Here is a 27,108-nt window from a genome sequence, read left to right as displayed (position 1 = left end):
CATTGGGTAAGAATTTTTTAGCCTAGCATGGCGTAGCCTAACCCGACTTGAATATTATGTTATAAAATAATATTATATTAATTATATATGATAAATAATATTTTTATATATTTATATTTATATTATAATGATAAATAATAATTAAATCCAACCTAAAATATAAAATTTTATATTTAATATAATAAAATATTTATTATATTTATGGTAGTGTTTTTTTAAATATAAATACTTTTTAATATATTTTTAATGTGTTAGAAAACTTTTATTTTAGCTTTTTGTAATACATTTAGTGCATTATATTTTTTTAAATATTTTAATTTTAAGTAAAAATTAATTAAAAAAATCAAATATGGGTGGGCTAAGTCGGGCTCAGATTTGCTTTTCTTAATTTGAGTCAAACTTGAGCAAAAAAGTAAGCCCATTTTTCGGGCCAAGCTTGGACTTGGAAATGTGGTATTAATACATTGCATAAGTTTGGCTTGAACACGGCCCAGCCCGGTCTATGAACACCTCTTGACACGAGATGTAAGTCTACCATTATGTTAATTTATAATTTTCAAAAGGACTTAAAAAGCAAATTTTAGTAAAAGTATCATAGAGGCCCTTATACTAGAAGTCGAATTACATATTGCTTCTACGCAAAAAATGGACAAATTAGTTCTTATACGTTGGATCAAAGAGCAAATTACTCATTCTATTAAAAATTTCATCAATTTCTACTGTTAAAAACGAGTCATTGTATGTCAGCACGAGGTACACGTCACACTCCACATGTAACTGTTTGGTTATTCCATCAGCCACACCAATTTTTAACAAAAGAAATTAATGAAATTTTTAACGGTAAAGATTAGTTTGCTCTTTGATCTAACTACAAGAACTAATTTACACATCTGAGTAAATGAGGTAAAATATAATCCAACTCTCAGACGTATAAGAACCTCCATAACATTTTTATCCCAATTTTTCTATTTAAAGGAGACCAAGGCCACTACTTGTCTCCCTAGATTTATTGTGTTAATAAAGTTCTTTTTTAACCCATATTTCAGCTAAAATTATTTTTAAAAAAATCTCGATTTTAAGCATACTAAATTATTTAAAACAAAACTTCGATCTATTTTTTTAATATTTACAAATATTAAACATCTTTTTTACAAATTTAAATATTACGGATTCAAATATTTTAGTAATGCAATTAAAAAATAATTAATTTGGTAATTGAATATTGAAATAAAATATGTTTTAAAATTAAATCAACATATCTTCTAACATAAAATCCACTCTCTTCCTTTTTTTTCTGCCAAATATTAAGGCATATAAATATCCTCTTTATATGATATTACTTTGGCTTATTTGAGGGACTACTTTCTTCCTTTGGCTTTGGCTTTTGCTCAATTCTTTCCATTGACATTTTAATAAACTCTGCTTCAATTTCCACACCATCATAGTCTCTTAAAGCATCCAATTTTATAAACTTGGGAAAGCCCCATGCTTTCTCTTCTACACTAAACCAAGCTTTACCTGCAAATATATATATATTTGAAATATTAAAAAATAGTATTTATCTATACCACTTGTGATTTATAAAATAAAATTAGAAATAAGATCGTGACCCTGTTCAGTTCACAAACACTTCTATTACATGTTTTTTTAATATTTATATAATATATACTACCGATACTCTCATTAAGAGTTTGACTGAGTTACTGTTATCTATCAATAAGATCCCGACTCAATTACGAAAACCCCAAAAGCCCATTTTTTTACAAAACAAAACAAAAAGATTTTGAAAGTATTTCTATCTTTTTTATATTTTGATAAATATTGAAGAATATATCCACGTAATAGAAATACAACACTGATAATATGTCAGTTTTAGATTTAATTTTTTAACAAAAAAAAATTAGAAACGGGATTAAAAGTAAGAAATCAAGGTTATTAAGATTAAGCAACTTAGGTATTCGGTATTTGTTTTTCTTATTTGAAAAAAAAATTGCAAAGCATTGCACTCTACAAAAACTGAGATTTTTTCTTGATTGATGAAAAGTATTCAAAGAACTAGAATTAAGAGATTATTCACACACAAAAATTCACTTATGAAATTTGTATTACGTGGTGAAAAGAAAAAAAAATTGATGATGTGAGTTCAAACGTGTTGAAGCACGTTTATCCTCCTATTCAAGGTTGGAAAGGGATTATGCTTAGTTCTAAACCTTGTATCAACAAACATTTTCATTTTTGGTCAATTTTTTTCATTTATTTATTATTAGTTAAAAATAATGTTTGATGTATCGTCGGTGCATAAGTCACATACACCATCAATGAATAATAGCATGACCAATAATCATCATTAAATTAAACAAAAAAAACGGAAGACTTTAAATAAATACTAAAATTTTTATTTAAACATAATAAATATTAATCATAACTATTAATGACTCTTGGATTTAAAATTTCGGATTTAAGAATTTAATTATGTTTAAATAAAGTTATCAATGTTTATTTATAAATCCTTCGTTATTGCTTGTATCTTATATAATATTCACCTATGACGTATAAAATTTATACACCGAAAATGCATCAAATACTACCTGGTCGTGATACCGTTTTGAAATTGGGGTGGGTTAGAGAAAGCCTGAATTCAAGGTGCATTTTCCATCCCAAAGGAAATTCGGTTTGGTTTTCCATTTGTAGTAGGCATATGTAAATAGACATGTATCTGTCTTTCTTTTCATCAATTCCTTTGGATAGATGTAATCTCCTGCAAATGTATATATATAATCAGTACATGGTTGAATATCTATAACTAAAATCAAATCAATATAACTACGAAAATATCGAAAGTTAGAAAATATTTTAAAAGAGGACTCATGCATTAGGGTTGTAATTAAGCTGAGTTAAGTCCGAATACTAACAAGCTCAAGCTTGAGCTCAACTCAAAATTCGGAGCTTGATACTCAATGAAAATATATATTAAAAATGAAAAACTCGATAAGACTTGCGAGCCTTTCGAGCTAAGTATTACTGAGCTCGAATTTGGCTCAGTTCCATAATTACCAAATTGAGTTAATTCAAGTTTTTTTTTAGTCAAACTCAAGTAGCTTGCGACCACTGATATCTCATTTACACCTCTATCATACATGCTAGGGCATAAATCCAGAATAAATATGATAAAAGACCCACGCATAGTATTTACACATACTAAGCCTCGAACTAAGGGCAACAAAATTCTTAAGACCTCAACTTTATCATTTTAACCGTATCTTCGTTCACAATAATTACAAGTTTTAGTGAACACATTTTCTATCATGTGTAAGAGAATATGATTTATAAATATATGAAAAATAAACAAAAGAATTTAATATGCCCGTGTTTAATCGTAGTCCTACTCACTTTACTATGTTAAAATTTGATATTTAATCCTTCAATTTTGATTCGACATGATTTGGTCCCTCTACTTTTATAATGTTATTAGCAAAACCAAAGTACTATAAAATGGTTAGTATTTCCTTTTAAAGTGATTACAAATTGTCTCCGTTATTTAGTCACAGATCAAATGAAAATCTTGTCAACCATGTTCAACCAATAATAAATTTATATGTAACGCAAATGTTTAAAGTTGTTCAGGAAAAAAAAATCACATAATCACTTTGACTTAGCAACTAGTTGTTTTAAATACTAAATTAGGACAATTTTAAGTATAATGATTAAATCTCAAATTTCAACTTAATAAAGGGACTAAAATCAGAATTTGACCAATATATCTTTATCGGAGACATATCTATTTGACATTCATTGTCAAGGTGTTGTAAAAGGACATTATTAAGATCATATGAATGGAAAGAGACTTCTTAGATATGATATTTAAAAGGATTAATTTATTATTTAGTATCTAAATTTAATATTTTTTTTCTAATTAATGTGGTATATGTGTTTTGTTTTTTTTTTGTCTAATTTGATACTTGTATTTGATAAAACTTATATATTTTAGTACCCAAATGTAACGGTATTAACTTTTTTGTGTTTAATTCAGATTTTAGGGTTGATCTGATGAAAGTTAATTGCTAATATTACTAGGTTCGAATTTTTTATGATTTTGTTAATAGAATAAAATTTGTGTTAATTGTGAATTTGTCTAATACAATTTGATGGATGTAATTTAATTCGGGTTTTAGGGTTGATTGATGAACGTTAATTGCTAATATTATTAGCTAATTATGAATTTTCATCAAGTCAGCTCTTAAACTCAAAATAAACATTAGAAAGTTAATAATGTTATCTTCAAGTATCAAAATGTTAAATTTCTGTCAAATATAGGTATCACATTGGACAAAAAATTAACACAAGTGCCAAATTAGACCATATTTCAAATATACTAAACTATCTCAAAAATAATTATCCCAAACTTAGCCTTTAATGAATAATTAAGATGAAAAAAGGTCTAATTATGAATCCAATCCCTCTATTTTTACGAAAGCTAAGAAAATAATTTATCTACTTTAATTCATCAGAATTTGATATTTATAGTTTGCGAAAACTAAAAATTTAGTCCATTTGTTAGTGAAACACATGAACTCTGAGGTCTCATAAAGTACGAGGATCATATTCTAACAAATTAAAGAAGATGGATTAATTTTTCAATTTTTATAAAGAAAAAAAGATGAAATTCATAATTAGATGAGTGGCAAAATGAACTAACCATTTGTAGACTTCTTCCGGATTAGGTCCAAAAGTGAATGGTTTTGAATATACGCCTCTTGTTTTCTCCGAAATAAACCTTTTCACATCCACATCCAATGTGCAGACTTTCTTGCTTTCTTCCATTAGGGTTCGGAAAGAAGCCCTAGTTTTGCCTTCGTCTTCCACAACAAAAACCTCCACTCCAAACGCACATTTGTCGTCCACCAGATATCCGTTCGAAGGGTCTTCGAAGCATCCCAGAGACACTATCGGAGAAAGTTCCGATTCCTTCTTCTTCCTACTAAATCGCTTCATGCCGTTATCTAAGTCATCATTATCAAGAAAGATGAATCTAAAAGGATTTGCAGTGAAAATTTCCATTAAAAAAGGGCCTAATTTGGTTTTTAGTCCCTTTACTATGTTGAACCTTGGGATTGAATCCCTCTACTTTAATATGGTCCATCCACTTTCGTAATGTCGTTGGTAGGTCCAAACTGGTAAATCTATCAGTTGTTATCGTTAAAGTATAACAGGATTGTTTTTCAATAGACTTGATCATTCTAGTGGCATGTAAATTTATCATTGGTTAAACTTAGTAAAAATATTTCATGTCATCGCTTAAATGATAATAACCTACTAAACCAAATTAAAAAGGATTAAACCTTAAATTTCAACAAAGTAAAAGGACTAAAATCAAATCAGACCAAAAATATCATTTCATTGTCGATAAATATATATTTCATTACGAATTCCATTTTTCTCTTATGGTTAGGGGCGAATGCAACCCTCCCGGCCGATTGTAAAATTGCTTCTAATGTTCAATATAATGGTCAAATTTTCTTTTGACCCCCCCAAAAATTGTAATTCAATTCAATTTGGTATAGTTAAAACGATAGTTAGAATTATTAATCAAACCTTGAATGCTCAAATATCTGTTGTTAACTTGATCATGTAGGAAAAAGATCACAACAGCTTTAATCTCCTTATCCAACTTTTTAGGGCTCACAAATTCCAAGCTGAGAGAGACCTGTGGATTTTCTTTTTCTTTCTCGACACCGGGGTATAGTAGTAAATGCCTGTAAGAAATTATGCACCATCGCGTTAATTGTTGTGCTTTAAGTTCAAGATTTAGTTCAATTACTTCGTGTGATAATCATCTTTAAAGTGTTATTATCCAGCAAATCCCGATTCGAGTTTCAAATATATGTAATTGTTTCTCTTATCTAAGTCTATTCATAGTCAAACATCCTATCCGATCCATATTAGGTCGAGTTTGAGTATTTAGAATTAACCATGTATGGTGTTGATACCATACATGAGCATTGCCCTAACCTAACTCGCCTTAACTCGTAGATACCTCAACTTCCTTTTACATGTATATATTCAAGCTAAGACTCAATGTAACACATAAAGAACTAGACTTTTATTTAAACCTATCTAAGGATCGAGCTATCCGGCCAAACCCATTTAGAAGGGTGTGGTTGGAATTATCAAGCTCGAACAATGAGTTTGGAGACAGACAAGATTTGAGTAAGCATGTATAATGTTGATGCTATGCGTAAGTTTAACCCTAATCTAACTCAGCTACTCTCGTAGAGATTTCTACTTTTATTCTCGTAGTATCTTTTATTTTTGTAAGAAAGAAAAATGACACTACAAAAATTTATATGATGCAAAGGAGATTTCGAATTTAGGATAAGAAATATCGAGATTAAATATTAACTCTTAAAATGATTAAATGAATCAATCGAGTTAAGAAACATACCACTTAAAGCCACTAGCTTCGAACTCATCTGATATATAATTCTTGTGTTCCCTTTTTTCAAGGCTTTTGACAAGTGACGAGAATGACTTGATTTTTACTATGTAGTGTGTCGGCGGCAATTCTCGCCATGTTCTCAATGCCTTAATACCGGCGTCGGATTTTGTACTTGAATATATTCTTAAAAAAATTAAAAAATAAAATAAAAGAATCACACAATTTATTTAAGCTAATTAATTTAAATAGACCCAAATTTTCAAATATATCAATCAATGATATGGTACATCAACTTGTTCACGAGTTAGATTATTCGTCCGAGCTGATAGGTCCGGTTGAGTCTAAGATAAGATTATTATTTTATATAAAAATAAATAAAAATACCCTCAAAATATTATTTTTTACTTTATAAAAATAATTAAATTTTTGTCCCAATTATATCATTTTAGATTGAGCCTAAAATAGGTTTCTTGTATTAGTTTCATCCATGGGTAATTAAATAAATTTTTTTAAAGAAAATGATAAATTATGCATATTTTATTTAATATGTAATATGAGAATTTGATTTTTATTTCAATTTTCAAATAATATAAAAATGGTTAAATTTATTTAATTTTTTAAATGTGTAGATGTCTCTATAAGATAAATTTTGTTTACTATCAATCAACAAAATCAAAATTTCATGTGTAAAATAATTATCCCGAAAATATTTAAATATTTAGACGATATTTAATTGAAATTTATATATAATTTCAGAAATTTATTCCCAAAAACATATATTAATCAACATAGATATAAATGTAGATTAAAGTTTTACCTTCCATTGCATCTTTAAATTTGTCCCAAAGTGTTGCCCTACCTAAAATTTTTTCAAAAAAAATTGCATTAGTTAAAAAATAATCATATATAGTTTTAAAATTTATCTCCATAAAACATATACTAAATGAAATAAAATTTGTAGATAGGGTCTTTACTTTTCGGTTCTTCCAGACGTGTTCCTGTACCTAAAATAAATAAATAAACCTTCTGATTATTTTCTATAGTGATATTATATTGAACTGATTTGTTTAAAATAATTTTCAATAAATTCATCTTAAAAAAATTAAACCATATTTAAAAAATATAAAATTGGATAAATTTTATATATATATATATAGATTAAAGTATTTACCTTTCGGTTTTGCATTCCGTTTGTCCTCTGAACTTGTTGTTGTATATGAAATAAAAACAGATAAAAAAATAAACTATTTAATTATTTTATCTAGTGATATTATATTAAACTGATTCGTTTAAAAAATATTTATTTTAATAATTTCATCTTCACCTAGTTAAACCTTTTTTTATTTTTTTATTTAATATGCAATATGATATGAGAATTTTAATTCAAATTATTAATAATGTAAATTCGATTAAAATTTTTTATTTTTTAGACGTGTATGTAAAAGTTTTTACCTTTCGGTTCGTCATTACGTTTTTCCTCCGAACCTGAAGTCGTACCTAAAATAAAAACATATAAATAAATCATTTAATTATTTTCTCCAGTCATATCATATTAAACCGATTTGTTTAAAATATGTTTATTTTAATAATTTCATCTTCACCTACTTAAACCATTTTTATTTTTATTATGCAATGTGGTATGAGAATTTTAATTCAAAATTTTATCAGTGTATTCGACTAAAATGATTTATTTTTTAGATGTGTAGATTAAGGTCTTTACCTTTCGATTCTTCTTTAAATTTTTCCTCCGAACCTGTTGTCATACCTAAAATAAAAATAGATAAATAAATAAATAAATCATTTAATTATTTTCTCGAGTGATATCATATTAAACTGATTTGTTTAGAATATGCTTTTTTTTTTCTAATAATTTCATCTTCACCTGGTTAAAGCTTCTTCTTTTTTTGATTTTATATGCAATGATATGAGAATTTTAATTCAAAATTTTAACAATGTAAATTCGGCTAAAATAATTTATTTTTAGACGTGTAGATTAAGGTCTTTACCTTTTGGTTCCTCATTACGTTTTTCTTCTAAACCTATAGCCGTATCTAAAATAAAAACGAATAAGTAAATAAATTAATAAATCATTCAATCGTTTTCTCTAACAATGTAAATTTGGCTAAAATAATTTATTTTTTAGACGTGTAGGTTAAGCATTTACCTTTCGGTTCTTCATTACGTTTTTCTTTTGTATCTGTAGTCGCACCTAAAATAAAAACGGATAAATAAATCATTCAACTATTTTCTTTAACAATGTAAATTCGGCTAAAATAATTTATTTTTTAGACGTGTAGTTTAAGGCATTTGCCTTTCGGTTCTTCATTACGTTTTTCTTTTGAACTTGTAGTCGAACCTAAAATAAAAACGGATAAATAAATCATTCAATTATTTTCTCTAACAATGTAAATTTGGCTAAAATAATTTATTTTTTAGACGTGTAGATTAATATTTTTACCTTTCAGTTCTTCATTACGTTTTTCTTCCGAACTTGTAGTCGTACCTAAAGAAAATAGATAAATAAATAAATCGTTCAATTATTTTCTCTAGTGATATCATATTAAATAATCAATTAAATATGTTGTTTTTAAATAATTTCAGCTTTACCTAGTTAAAACATTTTTAATTTCATTTTTGATTTAATATGTAACATGATATGAGAATTTTAATTCAAATTTTTGACAATATAAATTCGGCTAAAATAATTTATTTTTTAGACATGTAGATTAAGGTCTTTACCTTTCGGTTCCTCATTAGGTTTTTCTTTTGAACCTGTAGTCGTATCTAAAATAAAAACAGATAAATAAACAAATCATTCAATTATTTTCTCTAACAATGTAAATTCGGCTAAAATAATTTATTTTTTAGACGTGTAGGTTAAGGTCTTTACCTTTCAGTTCTTCATTACGTTTTTCTTTTGTACCTGTAGTCGTATCAAAAATAAAAACAGGTAAATAAATCATTCAATTATTTTCTCTAACAATGTAAAGTGTAGATTAAGGTTTTTACCTTTCAGTTCTTCATTACATTTTTCTTCCGAACCTGTAGTCGTACCTAAAAAATGGATAAATAAATAAATCGTTCAATTATTTTCTCTAGTAATATCATATTAAACAATTAGTTAAATATAATATTTTTAAATAATTTCATCTTCACCTAGTTAAAACATTTTTAATTTTATTTTTTGATTTAATGCATAATATGATATGAGAATTTTAATTCAAATTTTTGACAATGTAAATTCGGCTACAATAATTTATTTTTTATACGTGTAGATTAAGGTCTTTACCTTTCGGTTCTTCATTGAGTTTTTCCTTCGAACCTGTAGTCGTACCTAAAAAATAATAATAGATAAATAAATAAATTATTTAATTATTTTCTCTAGTGATATCATATTAAACTGATTTGTTGAAAATATGTTTTTTTTAAATAATTTCATCTTCACCTAGTTAAACAATTTTTGTTTTTGTTTTCGTTTTAATATGCAATATGATAAGAGAATTTTAATTCAAAATTTTTAACAAAGTAAAACTGACTAAAATAATTTATTTTTTAGTCGTGTAGGTTAAAATTTTTACCTTTCGGTTCATCATTACGTTTTTCCTTTGAACCTGTTGTCGCACCTAAAATAAAAACAGATAAATAAATAAATCATTTAATTATTTTCTCCACTAATATCATATTAAACTGATTTGTTTAAAACATGTTTTTTTTAATCATTTCATCTTCACCTGGTTAAACAAATTTTTATTTTGGATTTAGTATGCAATATGAGATGGGAATTTTAATTCAAAATTTTAACAATGTAACTTCGACTAAAATAATTTATTTTTTACACATGTAGGTTAAGGTCTTTACCTTTCGGTTCTTCATTAAGTTTTTTCTTTGAATCTGTTGCAGTACCTAAAATAAAAACAAACAAATAAATCATTTAATTACTTTATCCAATGATATCAAATTAGATTGATTTGTTCAAAAAATGTTTATTTTAACCATTTTTGTTTTTATTTTTGATTTAATATGCAATATGATGTGATGAGAATTTTAATTCAAATCTTTAACAATGTAAATTCGAGTAAAATAATTTATTTTTTAGACGTGTAGGTTAAAGTTTTTACCTTTCGGTTTATCATTACGTTTTTCCTTTGAACCTGTAGTTGTACCTAAAATAAAAACAGATAAATTTTCTCCAGTAATATCACATTAAGCTGAGTTATTTAAAATATATTTTTTAAATAAATGTGTGGATGTCTATATAAGAACTTCATGTGTAATTTCAAAAATTCATTCCCTTAAAACATATATTAACCAATATTGATGTAAATGTAGATTAAAGTTTTACCTTCCATTGGAGCTTTATATTTGTCCTTGAAAACTATTCTCCCACCAAAATTTTAAAAAAAAATACATTAGTTAAAAAAATAAATTTAATCATAATTTATATATAATTTTAAAATTTATCCACATAAAATATATATTAAACGAAATTGATAAAAAAAATGTAGATTAGGGTTTTTACTTTTCGATTCTTCCGAACGTGGTCCTATACCTAAAATAATAATAAAATAATTAAATTGTTTGATTATTTTCTATAATAATATTATATTGAGCTGATTTGTTTAAGATTGTTTTTAATAATTTAATCCTCAACAAGTTAAACAATATTTTAAAAATATAAAATACAATTTTTTTAATTAATATGCCATATGATATGAGAATTTTAATCATAATTCGAAATTTAAAGAGTGTAAAATTGGATAAAATTTTTATTTAAAAATAAATAAATAAATAATTTAATTACTTTATCCAGTGATATCATATTAAATTGATTTGTTTAAAAAATGTTTATTTTAATAATTTCATCTTCACCTACTTAAACCATTTTTTTTAATTTTTGATTTAATACGCAATATGATATGAGAATTTTAATTCAAATTTTTAACAATGTAAATTCGACTAAAATAATTTATTTTTTTTAAATGTATAGGTTAAAGTTTTTACCTTTCGGTTCATCCTTTCGTTTTTCCTTGTAACCTGTAGTCGTACCTAAAATAAAACAAATAAATAAATCATTTAATTATTTTCTCCAGTGATATCATATTAAACTGATTTGTTTAAAATATGTTTATTTTAATATTTTCATCTTCACCTAGTTAAACTATTTTTATTTTTATTTTTGATTTAATATTCAATATCATATGAAAATTTTAATTCAATTTTTTAACAATCTAAATTCAACTAAAATAATTTATTCTTTAGATGCGTAGATTAAGGTCTTTACCTTTCAATTCCTCATTACGTTTTTCTTCCGAACTTGTAGTCATACCTGAAATAAAAATGAATGGATAAATAAATAAATCATTCAAATATTTTCTCTAACAATGTAAATTCGGCTAAAATAATGTATTCTTTAGATGTGTAGATTAAAGCCTTTACCTTTTAGTTCTTGATTACGTTTTTCTTCCGAACCTATAGTCGTACCTAAAATAAAAACGGATAAATAAATAAGTAAATCATTCAATTATTTTCTCTAACAATGTAAATTTGGCTAAAATAATTTAATTATTGGACATGTAGATTAAGTTATTTACCTTTTTGTTCTTCGTTGCGTTTTCCTTCCGAACTTGTAGTTGTACCTAAAATAAAAACGGACAACTAAATAAATCATTCAATTATTTTCTCTAAAAATGTAAAATTGGCTAAAATAAATTATTTTTTATACTTGTAGATTAAGGTCTTTACCTTTCGGTTCCTCATTACATTTTTCTTCCGAACCTGTAGTCTTGTCTGAAATAAAAATGGATAAATAAATAAATAAATCATTCAATTATTTTCTCTAGTGATACCATATTAAATTGATTTGTTTAATATGTTTTTTTGATTTAAAACATTTTTCTTTTTGATTTAATATGCAATATGATATGAGAATTTTAATTCAAATATTTAACAATGTATATTCGGCTAAAATAATTTATTTTTTAGACGTGTAGATTAAAGTATTTACCTTTTGGTTCTTCATTACGTTTTTTCTCCAAACCTGTAGTCATACCTAAAATAAAAATAAAAAATTATTTAATTATTTTCTGCAGTGATATCATATTAAACTGATTTGTCTAAAATATGTTTTTTTTTATAAATAATTTCATCTTCACCTGGTTAAACAATTTTTATTTTTTATTTAATATGTAATATGATATGAGAATTTTAATTCAAATTTTTAACAATGTAAATTCGGCTAAAATAATTTATTTTTTAGACATATAGATTAGAGTTTTTACCTTTCGATTCTTCATTACGTTTTTCCTCCGAATCTGTTGTCGTACCTAAAATAGAAACAAACAAATAAATCATTTAATTATTTTCCCCAATGGCATTATATTAAACTGATTTGTTTAAAATAAATAAATCATCTAAAATAATCAAAAAAAATTTGATCATATTAAATATTTAATCAAGATAAAATTTGAAAATTATCCCAAAAAAACATATATTAACCAATATTAATTAAGTTGCACATTAAAGTTTTTACCTTTGGTTTCAGCTTCTGCTTTGTCCTTCAAAGGTGTTGCCACACCTAAAATTAAAATTGAAATTTTATACGTGTATATTCTATTTTCATATTATATATTTAATCAAAATTTATCCCGAACAAATATATATTAACCAATATTTATATAAAAAGTGTAAATTAAAATTTTTACCTTTCTTATCGCCAAGTGTGTCCCTTGAAGATGTCGTATCTAAAATAAACAAATAATAAATAAAATAATTGTTTAGAATTTTTTGGTTTAAAATAATTTCTGTAATTAATAAAATTTAAATTAATAAAGATAAAATTATATTTTGGTCGCTCTAAAAATGATGAAAATTTGATTTAATCTTTAAAAAATTATAAAAGATATAGACTATTAAAATGGTGAAATTATATTTTTACTATATTAAAAATTACAATTTAATTTCGAGCCATTAAAAAAATTTTCTAACTTCACCCACGATATTAACCATATAAAAAAAAGTGTAGATTAAATACTTACCTTCCCCTTTATCTTCTTGGTCTTCACGAAGCACTTTCATTTCTGAAATAAATTTTTAGGGGTTAAAGTGTAATTTTATCTTATTAATTTATTTTTTTAAAAAAAGAACCTAAATAAAAAATTATCATTTTAGAAAGGGCCGGGTCCTACTAGCCTCCTGACTAACTATAAGAATCAAAATTTTAAAATAATATAATGATAATTATTACATCATTATTCTATAAAAGTGTAGATTAAATCCTTACCTTCCCATGTATCTTCAGATCCGTCTTCAGAACACACGTCGATATCTAAAATAAAAATATTATATTAATATATATACTATAATAATTTAAAATTATAATAATGGAATGCAATTTTACGTGGCATAATTACGGCTCAAGAAATTAATTCAAGAAATATTTAAAAATATATATTTTAAATATATTCATTTAATGGTAATTTTAATTCAATTTTCATATAATATAAAATGCCAAAATTGTTATTATTTAAATGTTGGCACCTGTATATTATATATATTTTAAAAAATGTATCCCCGAAACATATTAACCAATGTCGATATAAACTATACCTTTCGTTCCATCCTTAACTTTGTCCGCACCTAAATAAAAATAAATAAGTTAAAATAAAATAATTTAAATTTTATCAAAACAATATATTATAACTTTAAACATGATTCATATATAATTTTACAACTTATCTCAAAATATATATTAATCAATATTAACTCAGATAATCATTTGGATCATCTTGTTTTAATATTATTTTTTGAAATATAAATAGATTGGTTAAATTTATTTATTTATTTATTTAAATTTGTTAGTTTCTGGTAAAGGTGTTTATAGGCTGGGTTTAAGCATGACATTAACACACTTTATGCTTATTCAAACCCACCGACTTGAAACATAGACCTAATATTCTACCCAAGCCCCCAATATTTGTCAATAATTAATTCAAGCTCATTTTAGGCCTGCCCATGTTATTATGTATTTTAATGGTGTCGGTTAGGTACCTAAAAAAAAAAGTACAAAGTTCGCCTGCGTTTTTCAAGTTTAGTTACCAAATAAATACGAGTTGTCAAATTCATGTACCTCATATATATTATCCCTATTATATATTAATGTAGATTTAACTTTCATATCTTACAAAATACATAATATATAAATATAATATAATATAATATATTACCAACTTAGAAAATGGGCTGGGTTTTAAATGTTTGGGCCCGAAGTCGATCCATATTTTAAATGAGCCTACTTTTTTTTATCTAAACATATTTTTCGGGTCTAATATTTTGTCCAAACTCTTTCAAATTTTGAATGAACCTTCTAGTTTAAATAATTAACCCGATCCTTGAACAAATTTTGTTTCTTGTACAATAAAATCATATAATACATACTTTCTCTTTTTCTTAATAATTTATATAATTCTTTATTTTGTTTAAAGTGTTGAGATCAAAATTCATTTTTAAAAATTATATAAAAAAATAATATTAAAGTACAAAGGGTGTAGATTGATGTATTTACCTTTCTCATCGCGAGATTGGTCCTCCACAGGTTTTTCCATTTCTAAAATAAATAAATAAAAATTATACAATTGAAATAAAAAAATAAATTAACCAATATTAATATTTTTTTGGGTCTTCAAAAATAAATATTATATTTTTATGATATTAATATTAATATGCCTTTAGTCCCTCTATTTTATAAAATTTGAGATTTAGCCTCTATCCTCGAAAAGTTAAAAAAAATTAAGTCCTACTTTTTTTTAGATTTAGAAATCTCAATCCAATCATTAAAATCATAAGCATTTTCCGTTAAAATTTATCAAAATAGCATGTTGATTACGTTGCTCTCATTTCTCGTGGCATATGATTGAAGAAAAACAAATATGTTAAGAAATTTTAATAGAAACTACCAACAACGATAATGGTTGGGCTAGGATTTTTAAATTGAAAAAGTAGGAATTTTAAAATATAAAGACTAATCCTAGATTTTATAGAAGTATGGGGACTAATAGCATATTTTAACCAATATGGAAAGTGTTGATTGAAAATTTTACCTTTTGCTTTTTCATGAGAATTTCCCTTCTGTTTTGTCTTCCCTGAAAATTAATTAATTAATTAATCATAAATATTATTTAAATGGTTTTGTTTTTTTCTCTCCTAATGATATCAGGTTAAATCTTAATGGTTAAATTTCGTTGTTAGTCCTTTTGCTTTGACAAAATTTAATTTTTAATCCCTATACTTACAAAAGATAAAAATTAAGTCCTACTTTTCTAATTTAAAAATCTTAGCCAAATCTTTAACATTTTTAGTATTTTTTGTCAAAATTTGTCAACTTGACATGTTAACTAGGCTATCCTCATATGATATGATACATGATTGACGCAAAATAAACATGTTAACTTGACAAATTTTGAAGGGAACTACCAACAACGATAATAATTGGACTATGATCTTTAAATTAAAATGTTAACTTTTAAAGTACAATAATTAAATTTCAAATTACGTAGAAGTACAAGGATTGACAACATATTTTAACCTTTTTTTTATTAATCTCTTTATCAACTAGTTAAACCAATTTTCTTTGATGATAAATTTTAAAATTACAGATGAATTTTTATTAATACGAAACATTATACAAGAATTTTGATTTTAATTTAATTTTCAAATAGTATAAAAATTGTTATATCATATCAATTTTATCTTACTAAGACATATAATAAATAAATTTGAAAATTAAATTAAAACCCATATATATTTCTATGAAAAAATTACAATTTTAAAATTTATCCAAGAAATAAATATATTAAAAAATATCTATAATCAATAATATATATAAGCATGAATTTAGAAAAAAAATTTAAACTCGTATTACTAAATTTACATTTAAAAATAATTATAATATTTAATTTAAAAATTATTTAATTTACTTATGTTAATTTTCTTGATGTAAATTAGAGTTATTATCTGAATAGAATTAATAACGTTAATTATCACTTTAAAATGCTTTGATTATTATTTAAAAAATTTCTTTTATAATTTTTGGATAAATTAATATATTTTAATTAGATCCAACAATTCAAATAAAAATATTATTTTACGTTAATTGCTGCAATTAAAAATATAATATTGTAAAAAAATATTTAAATATTAAATACATAAAATCATATAAAACTTACAAAAAGGAAGATTGGAGTCACGCTTTCTGTTTCTGCGTAAACATTACAAGAAAATAAATAATTAATCATAAAAAAAACCCTAAAAGCCAATTATTAGAAATTATTTTCGGTATGTTTCCTAAAATGGAATTAAAATTTTGAAAATGGTAATTAATTAATTAATTTATAATAGATATAATGATCCAATACGATAAATTATACAAAATATGAGATGAATCGAAACACGACACGATATAATATCATATCACGAAAAATAGTAGAAATCAATATACATATAATTTTATAATGTATTCAACATTAAAAATATGAAAATTATGAGAAGAAAAAAAAAACATGAACAGAATATGAAAATACTTTTTTTTATATCAAACCACTACGGATAAATAATAAAAAATTCGAAATAAATTAATAAATGAATAAATAGTTAAATAAACATGAAAAATAATATACATACAAATGAATAAAATTATTTACAAAACTTATAAAATAAAATTTATATTAATATATAATACTTCGAAATATCGAAAAATAACATGAATATCAACACACATATATATAAAAGAGATTATGGTTTAATTAGTAACCTGTAAAACCAATGTGTATCCATCGGGATTGCTTACTTATCTTTAGAACAATATGCTCCAATGACCAATTCTGCAAACCAACTTGATCATTAATTTGTGCTTTTATATCTTAAATTTCCTAAACCAGAGAGTAAGAAAAGTATAAGGCTAACATATTCTTTGAGTACGTAAAAAGATTTTTTTTTTAATTTCGAAAATGAGTGATTAAAGATAATTAGTTTTGATGTTGATGTTTTTCGTCGGTTGTATATGACTTTGATTGGTGAAAATAATAAATTTAGCTCTCGAAGTTTAGATATTTTGTCAATGTCGGTTTAATAAATTTGGCCTGTAACGTTTGTGTAAATGTGTTGGTGTTGAAGTTAAATTTGTTGAATTTTTTAGAATCAAAGACCAGGTTGACAAAACATGTAGACGTGAAGAACTAAATTTGTTGTTATACGAGTCAAAATTATGTACAATTGGTGAAAGACATCAACACCGTGATTAATTGTCCTTAGTAGATATTAGAGAGGTCTTTTCACCATACTCTTTAGATATTTGAAATTTAGTCCAATTACTTTGTTTTTTAAGAATTTAATCCCTCTAGTTGCTAAAAACTATTATAGTTCTTATGTTAAATTCTCTCGCTTAACAATTTTGAAACAATAAAATACTCACTTGGTAACATGACCAAAGACCGACAAATGAAAACAGTGGCCTTGGTCAATCAAAAATGATAAATTCTTTACATAGTCCCTTCAAGTTTTATGAAATCACAAGGTGATATGATAGTAAAAGACTTTGAGACCTTACAATTCATTTTTCATTTTTGTCCCCTTTTAAAGCAACCCTTTTTTGGTTTTGCCTTTGCGCGGTAACTATGTAAAGGATGATCTTTAACAATATTAATCGTTAGACTTATATTTTTAAATATGAAAAAAAATAGAGAAAATTATAAAGACTAAAGTCTAAATATGCGAAAAGTACAAGAATTTAGAGCAATTTGAACCAAAGTATAAACCCAATTTCTCTACACACATGAAATGATGTTGTTTTCTTGTATGTTAAAACAAGTTATACCCTTCGTAGAAAAAGAAAAAGAAAGTTATATTCCAATTTTCTTTATATAAACAAAGAATCTGATGCCCCTCCTTTGCCAGCAGGGTGCGACTGTCAGATTTGTTCTGGGCCCGTGACACGAGTCATTTGTTATTTAAATTAACGATAAAAACAATAATATTTTATGGGTTGGTACTTGGTAGTAGAGGTGTGCAAAATTCGGATAAAACCGAAAAAAATTCGGTTAATCGACTGAATTAGGTTAATCGGTCGGTTAATCGAATTTTTTTGGTCGAGAGTCAGTTAATTATTTTTTAATTTTTCAGTTAACTGTTAATTCGGTTCGAAATCGGTCGGTTAATCGAATTTTTTCGAATTAACCGAAAAAATTAATAAATAAAATTATAATATATAAATAGGCCCACTATTCACCTAAACCCAATCAACCCAATCATAAAAATTACAAATAATTTAATAAATACAAATAAAATTTCAATTATGTGTTAATTTCAGGACTTATGTAATGTTAGTGATTCAAAGACTTATGTAATGTTTTTAATAATGTAGTGATTCAATTCGGTTAATTCGGGTAATTCGGTTAATTCTTAACCAAAAATAAAAAAACATATAATTTTTGGTTAATTCGGTTAACCGACCGAATTAACCAAAAAAATTTCGGTTCGGTTAATTTTTTTGAAAAAATTTCAGTTCTGTTAATAGTTAAAAATTTGAAAGGTCGGTTAATTCGGTTAATGTTATTTCGGATCGGTTGATCGACTGAACACCCTTAGTTGGTAGAGTTAGAAAAACTGGTTCGAACTCGTAACGACATTCGAGTTTGAGAAAACTTAAAATTGAAAATTTTCGGAAGCTCGAGACTGAAAGAATTTGAGCTCGAGAAAGTCTGAGTTTATAAGAATTCGAGTTTAAAATCAATTTTTGACTCAAATTCGAGATGGACTAACCCAAAAACCTAAAAAACTTAAAATTTATATCTGAACAATCATAATAGATATCAATAATTATATTATATGATATTACTTAATATAAAAAAATAAATAAATGATAATTATTTATTTTATAATGTAGTCATAAGCCTTACATATTAAAAATTTATTAATAGCAAAAATAGTTAACAAATAAATTTTTATGTTAAATTATAAAATATTTTTAAACACTACAAATATATAAAATAATAATAATTAAAATCTATAAAATTTAAATTTAATGATAATATAAAATAATAATCACATAATATATCGATTTAATAATACGATAATTAGTATTATACTTATTACAAATGATTAAACATGAATTATTATGCAATACTAATATCATTAATAATAAATTTAATGTTAAACCATATCTATTTCAATAAAAAAATTATCTATAAAAATATAAATTAGAAAATTTAATAATTTTTTAATAATTAAAGGAAAAAATAAAATATCCAAATAGAACATACTAATAAAAATATATTTTAAAATTCATAAAGTCATACAAATATATAAACCAAATTTTTAATACAATTACATAAAATCAAGTCATTCTAAATCCAACTAGAGGTGTTCATGGATCGATTAGGGTCAAGGTCAAGATCAATCTAAGCATGATATTAACATACTTTATGCTTACCCCAACAAAACTCGACCCTAATGGGCCTAAAATTTTACCCAAACTCACTCATATTTGTAAATGGTTAACTAAAGCCCATTTTGGACTCACTCATATTCTTTTTTTAAATTTAAAGAATGTATATTTATATTTATTTAATTCAATATTTAATAAATTTATATTGTTATTTTAAAATTTTTAATATTTACAGTATAATAATCATATATTACTATAAATTTAATTTTTATGTATTATAAATTACATAATATATAAAAATTAATTTACCTATCCGGCCCGAATTAATTACATGTAATAAATAATTTTATGTTTTTTTATGAACAATTTAATAATTAACTATAAACTTACTATATTAATTTTTTTTACTATTTTTAAAAATCCTTTATAAATTTTGAACGTAACTTAACATGTCTAGTCACAATCACCTTTAGTATATATTATATAGGCGTCATTCATTTTGCCCATAGCATATCTGTCATGCCACGTGGTGTTAGCGCGTGAAGTGGCGATCATTTGAAACGACACGTAAGATGTCATCGTGCAAATTTGTTACCGGGTATTGCCGGTACCCTCCACATGAAATTAAAAACCACCTTGTTTCGCGCCGGCGGTGTTTGTTTGCTTCGCCCTTCATTATTTTTAAATTTGGAAATTCAATTTAAAAAAAAAAAAACACCAGAAAGAGAGAGAGAGATTTTGATGGGTCGTTACGGCGTCGACGAGGCGGTGATACCGTACAATCTGAACGGCGAATCCAATTGGTGGCACGACATTAACGATTCACCGCTCTGGCAGGATCGCATTTTTCACATTCTCACCGCCCTTTATGGCCTCGTCGCCGTCATTGCTCTCGTACGGCCTCTCCTTCCCTTTCTTTTCCGTTCGTCTTTTATTTTCTTTTTGTTTGTAAGTAATTAGTGTTTATCTCTGTTTGACCGAGTTGTCTAGGAATTCTGATGCATGATGATAGCTTACAGTAAATATTCTGTTTTAGTAGTACTTTTATATAATTTATGAAGATCTCTTTAGCGATTAATTGCGACCATCTTTGTTCTTAACTCGTTTATTTGTTAATGTTTATAGGTTCAATTGGTACGGATACAATTCAGAGTTCCTGAATTCGGTTGGACCACGCAGAAGGTCTTCCATTTTCTAAATTTTCTTGTGAATGGGGGTTTGTATCAGGAAATTTTTGTTTATCACTTTTTTTTCGCGGATTCTTATACTTATTCTTATTTTGGTGTATTTATCGTGCTTTTGTTCATATGACAGTTCGCGGGCTAGTTTTTATTTTCAGGCGGAATGTGCAGGACTTACATCCAGAGGTTTGTGATAAATGATTGCGCATTTTGTATTCTTTTTTATATATACTCGGGCTTCAATGATTCATAATTTGTTGCTTAAGGTAGCGTACTTTCATTTTTGTTTAGATTGTTCGACACATCTTGCTGGACATGCCAAGTCTAGTGTTCTTCACGACATATGCACTTTTGGTTTTGTTTTGGGCTGAGATCTACTACCAGGTTAGCTTATTTGAGAGTTTGCCTTGCGGCCCTGGTACATCTTGTTTTGAATTACTTGGCTTTATCTAAACTCTGCCCATCTTAAAACAGGCACGTGCCGAGTCAACTGATGGACTGAGGCCAATTTTCTTTACAATAAATGTGGCGGTTTATTCCATTCAGGTGAAACATATGTTCTATTATTTCAGTATAAGTGCATACAGAAAGGAATTTGAAGTTGTATTCTTTCTATTGGAAAATGGAAGCTAGTAATGCTCTGTAAAAATATAGTGCTCGTATATAGTTTTGCTTAATTCTTCATTTAGCTAATGTCTTCAAACTCTATGAATCTTAAGCTGTGACAAGGGTGGCAAATTTTGACAGAGGGAATTAGTGCCATTTGGTGACTTTGTAAATACTGCAAAATTTGACAGAGGGAATTACTAAGTTTATTTTTCATCCTTCTCCTTGGAGGGTGAGTCTAAATATTGTGCTCCACGTGACAAGATTGCGGTAGACTGATATCTGTTTTAGTTCTTTCATTATATAAGAATCAAGCTAGGTAATACTCAAGGGTCCAATTAAAGAACTTTTTCATATTTATGAGATAAATATTGGGGTTTGGGGTCTTTAATTAAAGACAAAAGACACATTTTAGCAACAAGTAAAAAGGTAAATTTGGGATGGTTAAAATTGGTCTGTTTAGGACCGCTTTGCTGCATATGTCCAGGATAATTTTTACATTTGAAGGTACGATCTTGCTACAGTATACCTTGAGTCACCTCCTTATTTCTTGTGAATAAGTAGTTTGTTTTATTCCTGTACCTGTTTTCTATCAAACTTCAGTTATGCCAATTGTTAGCGGAATTCTATTTAAGTTACAAGGCATTTGTGCCTCTATTCAGTCATATGTTATATAAACCTCTAATAAGTTAAACCTGTTGTCTTCTGTCAGAAGTTTCTTAGTGTTGGTTATTTTGTCATACTCTGAAGTTCTTTCTCATAGCTATTGTCTCCATTAAGTCAGTTGAGTTTGGCACCTACATTTATAGTCCCAGCTATCAATATACTAAAACCATAAATGAAATGGCTTGTGTTTTATGTTTCAATTTGTCCTCTTCTCTTTTTTAGCTGTACTCTTGTCCAACTATTGTTAGTCATGATTTCAGACATCACATCTAAGATGCTTCTGCAATGGAGTTGAATGGCTAATAGTGCTTCAGTATTCCATTTCTGTTAGCTCTTTGTTCCTTTGGCAATTAGTGCTCTGACCTGTAACCATTCTTTTTTAGATTTTCTTTTCACAGTACCTTTAACCTGGTTGGAATTTCTCATCAAGTATATTATACTTAATTTTTGTGTGATGCTATAGTAAATGAGACTCGGACCTGTGCACACTGCATATTTATGTTTTAGCAATAGCTTCCTTTTTCTTATTATGTTACACGGTTTCTTCTGCTGGAATATTGCCAACAAGCTACCCTGATGCTGGCCTCTATAAATCATGAGATGGTCAGATGAGACTTAAACCATAAAAAAAACTTGTTAAGTTGTTAGATCTGTTAGAAGATAATATTTCCTTTACTAGAACAGTGACTAGGATGTAAATTGCACCTTTTGCAGATTTTAGTAGTAAATTTGAACCTATGGTACATTGTTTTTTCATCCTAGCAACTTCAGTCATTTTGTCAACCATGTTTTAAGTGTTCGATACTTGACTTTATTTGGAGTGTGACGAGGTGTTAATAAAATTCCCTTTTCTATTTGTGTTTTTTTTTTTTTGGGGGGGGGGGGCGGGGGATTGATTTCAGATTGCAATGTGGCTGGTATTATGGTGGAAGTATATCCCAGTTTTGGTCATCATATCGAAGATGTTCTTTGCAGGTAAGTAGTTGTTGCGTCCTTAGTACACTCAACAGTTAACTTTTAACTTTGGACGCTCTATGGATGTATTATGGACAATCACTTGGTAATTAATAATCCTTTATAGATAGCAGTCGCATGGTATTTCGATAATGAATGGAAGTTTTTGATCCTGACTTACGTAAATGGGCAGGTGTCTCATTGTTTGCAGCCCTTGGGTTTTTACTATATGGTGGAAGGTAATATTGCCATATTTTGTACTGTTGCTAAGTGTTTTAAATGCATGAGAGCTTTCTAGGTGTGATAATATCCCTCTCACATCACATGTGTCCACACATCCTCAGCCACCTATATTCATGCTCATCATTGATAATTCAGTTGGCAAGTGTCATGGAGCAGTTATTATTTTGCTGATAAATTAGTTCATGTTTATTTGGTACTTCCCAGAGAAAATTATGGTTGACCCTTTTTGTTCTATTCATTTATGCCGTAATTACAGTTTCTCCCATTCATTTGTAAGAGAACATTGTAACCATACTATATATATACCTTGAAATGCTCTCTCTCTCTCTATGTATATCTATATGTAATAAGTTCAATCCTTGCAGGCTTTTCTTAATGTTGCAGCGATTCCCTGTAGAGTCCAAAGGGCGACAAAATAAGCTGCAAGAAGTACATATTTACTTTGGAAGTAGATGTGGTTTTTAAGTACAACGATTTGAACTTCTATTTACAATTTTTTATTGTTATTTCTTTTTGTATTTGGCAGGTTGGTTATGTGACTGTCATATGCTCCTCATGTTTCCTAGTCAGATGCATTATGGTAGATTATTAATCTCCTTTCTGGCTTTACTAACACTACACATCTCAAATTGACAATACTACAAGCACGTTTTGTTAGGCTTTTGTGAAACTTTTAGGTATGTATAGTGTTAGGGTTAGTATTTGGTACACTGGCAGTGTATTTGTTTTTATTGCATAAGCAACCCTAAAAAATTTCCATGTGTCTTTTTTAAAAATATTTATTTTTTTAATATTTTACTGTACCTCTATACGATACTTGTCAACCCCCTAACTGTGCTTGTGGAGTCTAAAAACTCCACTTGCAGTGTACCAAATATTTTCCCATAATGTTATAGCACTTTTGTTTCAAAATGAAAGCATTTTAGTTGAACCTTAGCTGCTAGTTGGTTTAAATTGCTAATCTATTTGATTAATCAATGGTGATTAAGTAGTATGCATCTTACTGAATTTCATATCTTGGACTTTGCTCATTTATGATGATGTTTGTCCAAAGCGTTTGCTAATTCGAGCTCCATTGTTAATTTTTGTTTTAGATGTGCTTTGATGCATTTGATAAAGCTGCTGATCTTAATGTTCTGAACCATCCAGTTCTAAACTTCATATATTACCTGGTATGTTTAATAAATATTTCTTCATGTTTCTAATTTTCTCATGATTGAAACAATCATATTGAAATACAGTGTGGAGGTTGCTTAACCCTTTTCATTGCCATAGGAAAACTGAGAAGATTGCCACTTCCTTGTTTCCTTGTTTATTTTGCTGCTAAATTTAATGCATATTTCAATAAATTTCGTAAGCAATTTATAAGACTTTGCCATCAGATTGTTAAGTGGAAGAAATTTTTAGATGCAGTTGTGAGTTGCGACTTTATGTTATCATTATTTGCAAACTAGTTCTCGAACTTTGGGGATAATAATTTTACCTGAGAGTATAGTTGATAATATTTTCTTCATGTCTTGCTAATTCTTTTCTCTTTCTTTTAATTGCTTATGTTTATATAAAAGGCTAGAGGCTAACTTCTAGGTATCTCTGTTGAACATGTATATATATATATAGCTCTCTAAAATAGGGGAAATTGAAAGAAAACTGACTGAACTTTTTTTTCTATTTTGCTACCAAAATGGGGAGGAATTACTGAAATTGATGATATATATATATAAGTATTTTAATGTTGTTTCTTGATGTTGATTACAAAGATGGCATTCAACTATCCTCAGAAACTTTTTCTTTTCGTTTTGTTTTCTTTTATTGGGCAGTTGGTGGAGATATTACCTTCGATTTTGGTCCTTTTCATTTTACGGAAGTTGCCACCAAGACGAGGTATTACTCAGTATCATCCGATACACTGATCTATGCAGGTCAACAGTGACACACAAGGAAGAAAAAACTGCAAGAATCGACGCTAAGACATGCCTTCTGTGCCCTGCAAAGAGAGCAGACAAAGCAAAATAGGTACATGAATTCTACAAACTTTTAATCTGTCTAAGGATGTTTGTAGGTTCTGATGAGAAATCGATACCATTTTGCAACACCCTGCATGTACTAATATATATGTAATTTATGTATGTATGCATGTAAATATGTATCATGTATGTATGTAAAGATCTTGCTGAATACATGGATGAAACTAAAACATATAGAACGAGACATACCGGACTTGATTGCACATGCTTGATTTATAGAGTTGATGTGCTTTGATGCTTGATATTGCTGAGTCAATATATAGAGTTGAGTTGAGTTGAGAGATGGAAGGGGTTATTAAATATACTTTGAACAACAATATATAGAAGCCTGAAGGTTGACTTGTTGATAGAACAAAAACCTACCATTCTGAGTCTTAGCCAAGCCTTATATACATACATATAGGGAGGGCTTCAGTTAAGGTGTAATTGCCTATTTATATTTTAACAATATTTTAACCATCAAACCATTTCATATTCTAGATCTAGAATATAGATAATATTTTAGATTAGTATAATAAAGATATATTATATTGATAAATTCAACTGTATTGCAAAATTCATTATAGTTTTACCCCTATCTAAGTGGATTTTTCGGTTTTCAGATTAATAAATTGATTTATTTTTAATTTGATTTGATTTAGAAGTGTTAGGTTAGAGCTTGACCATAAATAATTCTTTTTATTATTTTAAAAATAATAAATTAATAAAAATATAATCATATTAATATTTATGTATTTTATGATTGAAATTTAAAATATATGGGGCTGGATTTAGAAATCTTTGCCCAACGGGGGGGCTAGGTTTAATATGGTTCATGGGAATGCTAATGAAATATGATGACTGGATTAAACAAATATCAAATAATAGGTTTTCATTGTGGGTTATAGTATTGGGTGTTGGGATCTCTTCACCAAACTATTTCTTGCATTTAGTCGCCTTAAGATCTATGGCAAAGCATGATGGGTTTTGAACTCTCATTTGGGATGAAGTGTGTTTTTCACCATGGAGGTGGACTACCGAAAGTGGTAGAGTGGTTTTTAGGGATGTAAACGAAGGCATCAATGTTTGTAAATTATTATTCGATTTGGTAACTGTTGCCAGAGTTCGAGTCAAATCAAATTTGAGCATTGATTCAAATGGTTTATGAGTTTAATTAAGCTTTTTAAGTATAAAATTATATTTTTATTAATTATGAATGAGCTCGTATGAAAATTGGTTAACGAGTATCCAATTTTGAGTTGAAGTTAAACTTGAATTGTCACTATCCAAGTTCGACTTTGTTACACGGTAACATATCCTATAGCTTTGTCTTTAATTAGCCTTAATTACTACGGAAAATCTACCAAATAGTATATAAATAAAATTAAAAGTTGACAAAACCAACCAAAATTTGCGTTCGAGTCAATGATGAAGTCTGGTCTGCACCTAGATTTCCGGCAAGGTAGTCGGGATTGTCCTAAAACGACCATCCTCCGAATTGTGAATTAAAAATATTAAAATAAAATGTGTAGTTACACTTCTACCCAATCTTGACTTGAAGCCAACGTGACAGCTAGCCCAGAC

At 26.9% G+C, this 27,108-nt stretch overlaps 2 protein-coding genes and 1 long non-coding RNA gene across 10 annotated transcripts; 1 reads left to right on the top strand and 2 right to left on the bottom strand.

Annotated features, from left to right (window-relative positions):
• Positions 1-1,192: 1,192 nt before the first annotated feature.
• On the bottom strand, positions 1,193-17,335 carry LOC121216016 (thioredoxin domain-containing protein 2). Of its 6 annotated transcripts, XM_041091116.1 has the most exons (38): positions 17,241-17,335; positions 16,657-16,688; positions 15,532-15,573; positions 14,997-15,038; positions 14,042-14,071; positions 13,716-13,760; positions 13,471-13,512; positions 13,138-13,176; positions 12,966-13,010; positions 12,715-12,759; positions 12,441-12,485; positions 12,179-12,223; positions 12,028-12,072; positions 11,873-11,917; positions 11,718-11,762; positions 11,438-11,482; positions 10,779-10,811; positions 10,555-10,599; positions 10,295-10,339; positions 10,015-10,059; positions 9,726-9,770; positions 9,446-9,490; positions 9,327-9,359; positions 9,176-9,220; positions 8,895-8,939; positions 8,748-8,792; positions 8,601-8,645; positions 8,443-8,487; positions 8,157-8,201; positions 7,889-7,933; positions 7,608-7,634; positions 7,411-7,440; positions 7,254-7,295; positions 6,443-6,608; positions 5,593-5,753; positions 4,697-5,000; positions 2,589-2,758; positions 1,193-1,518 (listed from the first exon to the last, which is right to left on the bottom strand). In XM_041091116.1, exons 1-38 carry the CDS (start codon positions 17,261-17,263, stop codon positions 1,337-1,339), a joined length of 2,343 nt encoding a protein of 780 aa, XP_040947050.1. In that variant the 5' UTR covers positions 17,264-17,335; the 3' UTR covers positions 1,193-1,336. The 6 variants fall into 6 exon arrangements, with proteins under 6 accessions (XP_040947050.1, XP_040947052.1, XP_040947051.1 ...); XM_041091118.1 differs by lacking the exon at positions 8,748-8,792; XM_041091117.1 differs by lacking the exon at positions 9,327-9,359.
• A 3,195-nt stretch (positions 17,336-20,530) lies between these two features.
• On the top strand, positions 20,531-25,748 carry LOC121216014 (protein TOM THREE HOMOLOG 1). 3 transcript variants are annotated; one of them, XM_041091113.1, is made up of 11 exons: positions 20,531-20,765; positions 20,997-21,087; positions 21,186-21,238; positions 21,344-21,436; positions 21,527-21,598; positions 23,227-23,299; positions 23,472-23,517; positions 23,887-23,950; positions 24,048-24,101; positions 24,616-24,693; positions 25,339-25,748. In XM_041091113.1, exons 1-11 carry the CDS (start codon positions 20,613-20,615, stop codon positions 25,429-25,431), a joined length of 870 nt encoding a protein of 289 aa, XP_040947047.1. In that variant the 5' UTR covers positions 20,531-20,612; the 3' UTR covers positions 25,432-25,748. The 3 variants fall into 3 exon arrangements, with proteins under 3 accessions (XP_040947047.1, XP_040947048.1, XP_040947049.1); XM_041091114.1 differs by having other exon boundaries at positions 20,533-20,765; positions 25,441-25,748; XM_041091115.1 differs by lacking the exon at positions 25,339-25,748 and adding an exon at positions 25,209-25,239 and having other exon boundaries at positions 20,533-20,765.
• LOC121216015 (uncharacterized) lies at positions 25,361-25,844 on the bottom strand. Its single transcript, XR_005911981.1, has 2 exons — positions 25,735-25,844; positions 25,361-25,505 (listed from the first exon to the last, which is right to left on the bottom strand). It is a non-coding gene; the product is annotated as an uncharacterized lncRNA (long non-coding RNA).
• Between the last annotated feature and the right edge of the window lie 1,264 nt (positions 25,845-27,108).

Source organism: Gossypium hirsutum, chromosome D04, assembly GCF_007990345.1.
Source record: "Gossypium hirsutum isolate 1008001.06 chromosome D04, Gossypium_hirsutum_v2.1, whole genome shotgun sequence".
In the NCBI taxonomy this organism is placed as follows: Eukaryota; Viridiplantae; Streptophyta; class Magnoliopsida; order Malvales; family Malvaceae; genus Gossypium; species Gossypium hirsutum.
Note: the sequence above shows the minus strand (reverse complement) of the source record. Positions and strands in the feature narration are given on the sequence as shown.

Coding starts and splice junctions, on each gene's coding strand:
- LOC121216016 (XM_041091116.1), bottom strand. CDS start 17,263: ATGGATACACATTGGTTTTACAG. Junction 14,072..14,996: donor CCAATCTCGCGATGAGAAAG/GTAAATACATCA, acceptor ATTTTTATTTAG/GTGCGGACAAAGTTAAGGAT. Junction 7,934..8,156: donor ATTTAAAGAAGAATCGAAAG/GTAAAGACCTTA, acceptor TTTTTATTTTAG/GTACGACTTCAGGTTCGGAG.
- LOC121216014 (XM_041091113.1), top strand. CDS start 20,613: ATGGGTCGTTACGGCGTCGACGAGGCGGTGATACCGTACAATCTGAAC. Junction 21,599..23,226: donor TGGCGGTTTATTCCATTCAG/GTGAAACATATG, acceptor GATTGATTTCAG/ATTGCAATGTGGCTGGTATT. Junction 23,951..24,047: donor GACAAAATAAGCTGCAAGAA/GTACATATTTAC, acceptor TGTATTTGGCAG/GTTGGTTATGTGACTGTCAT.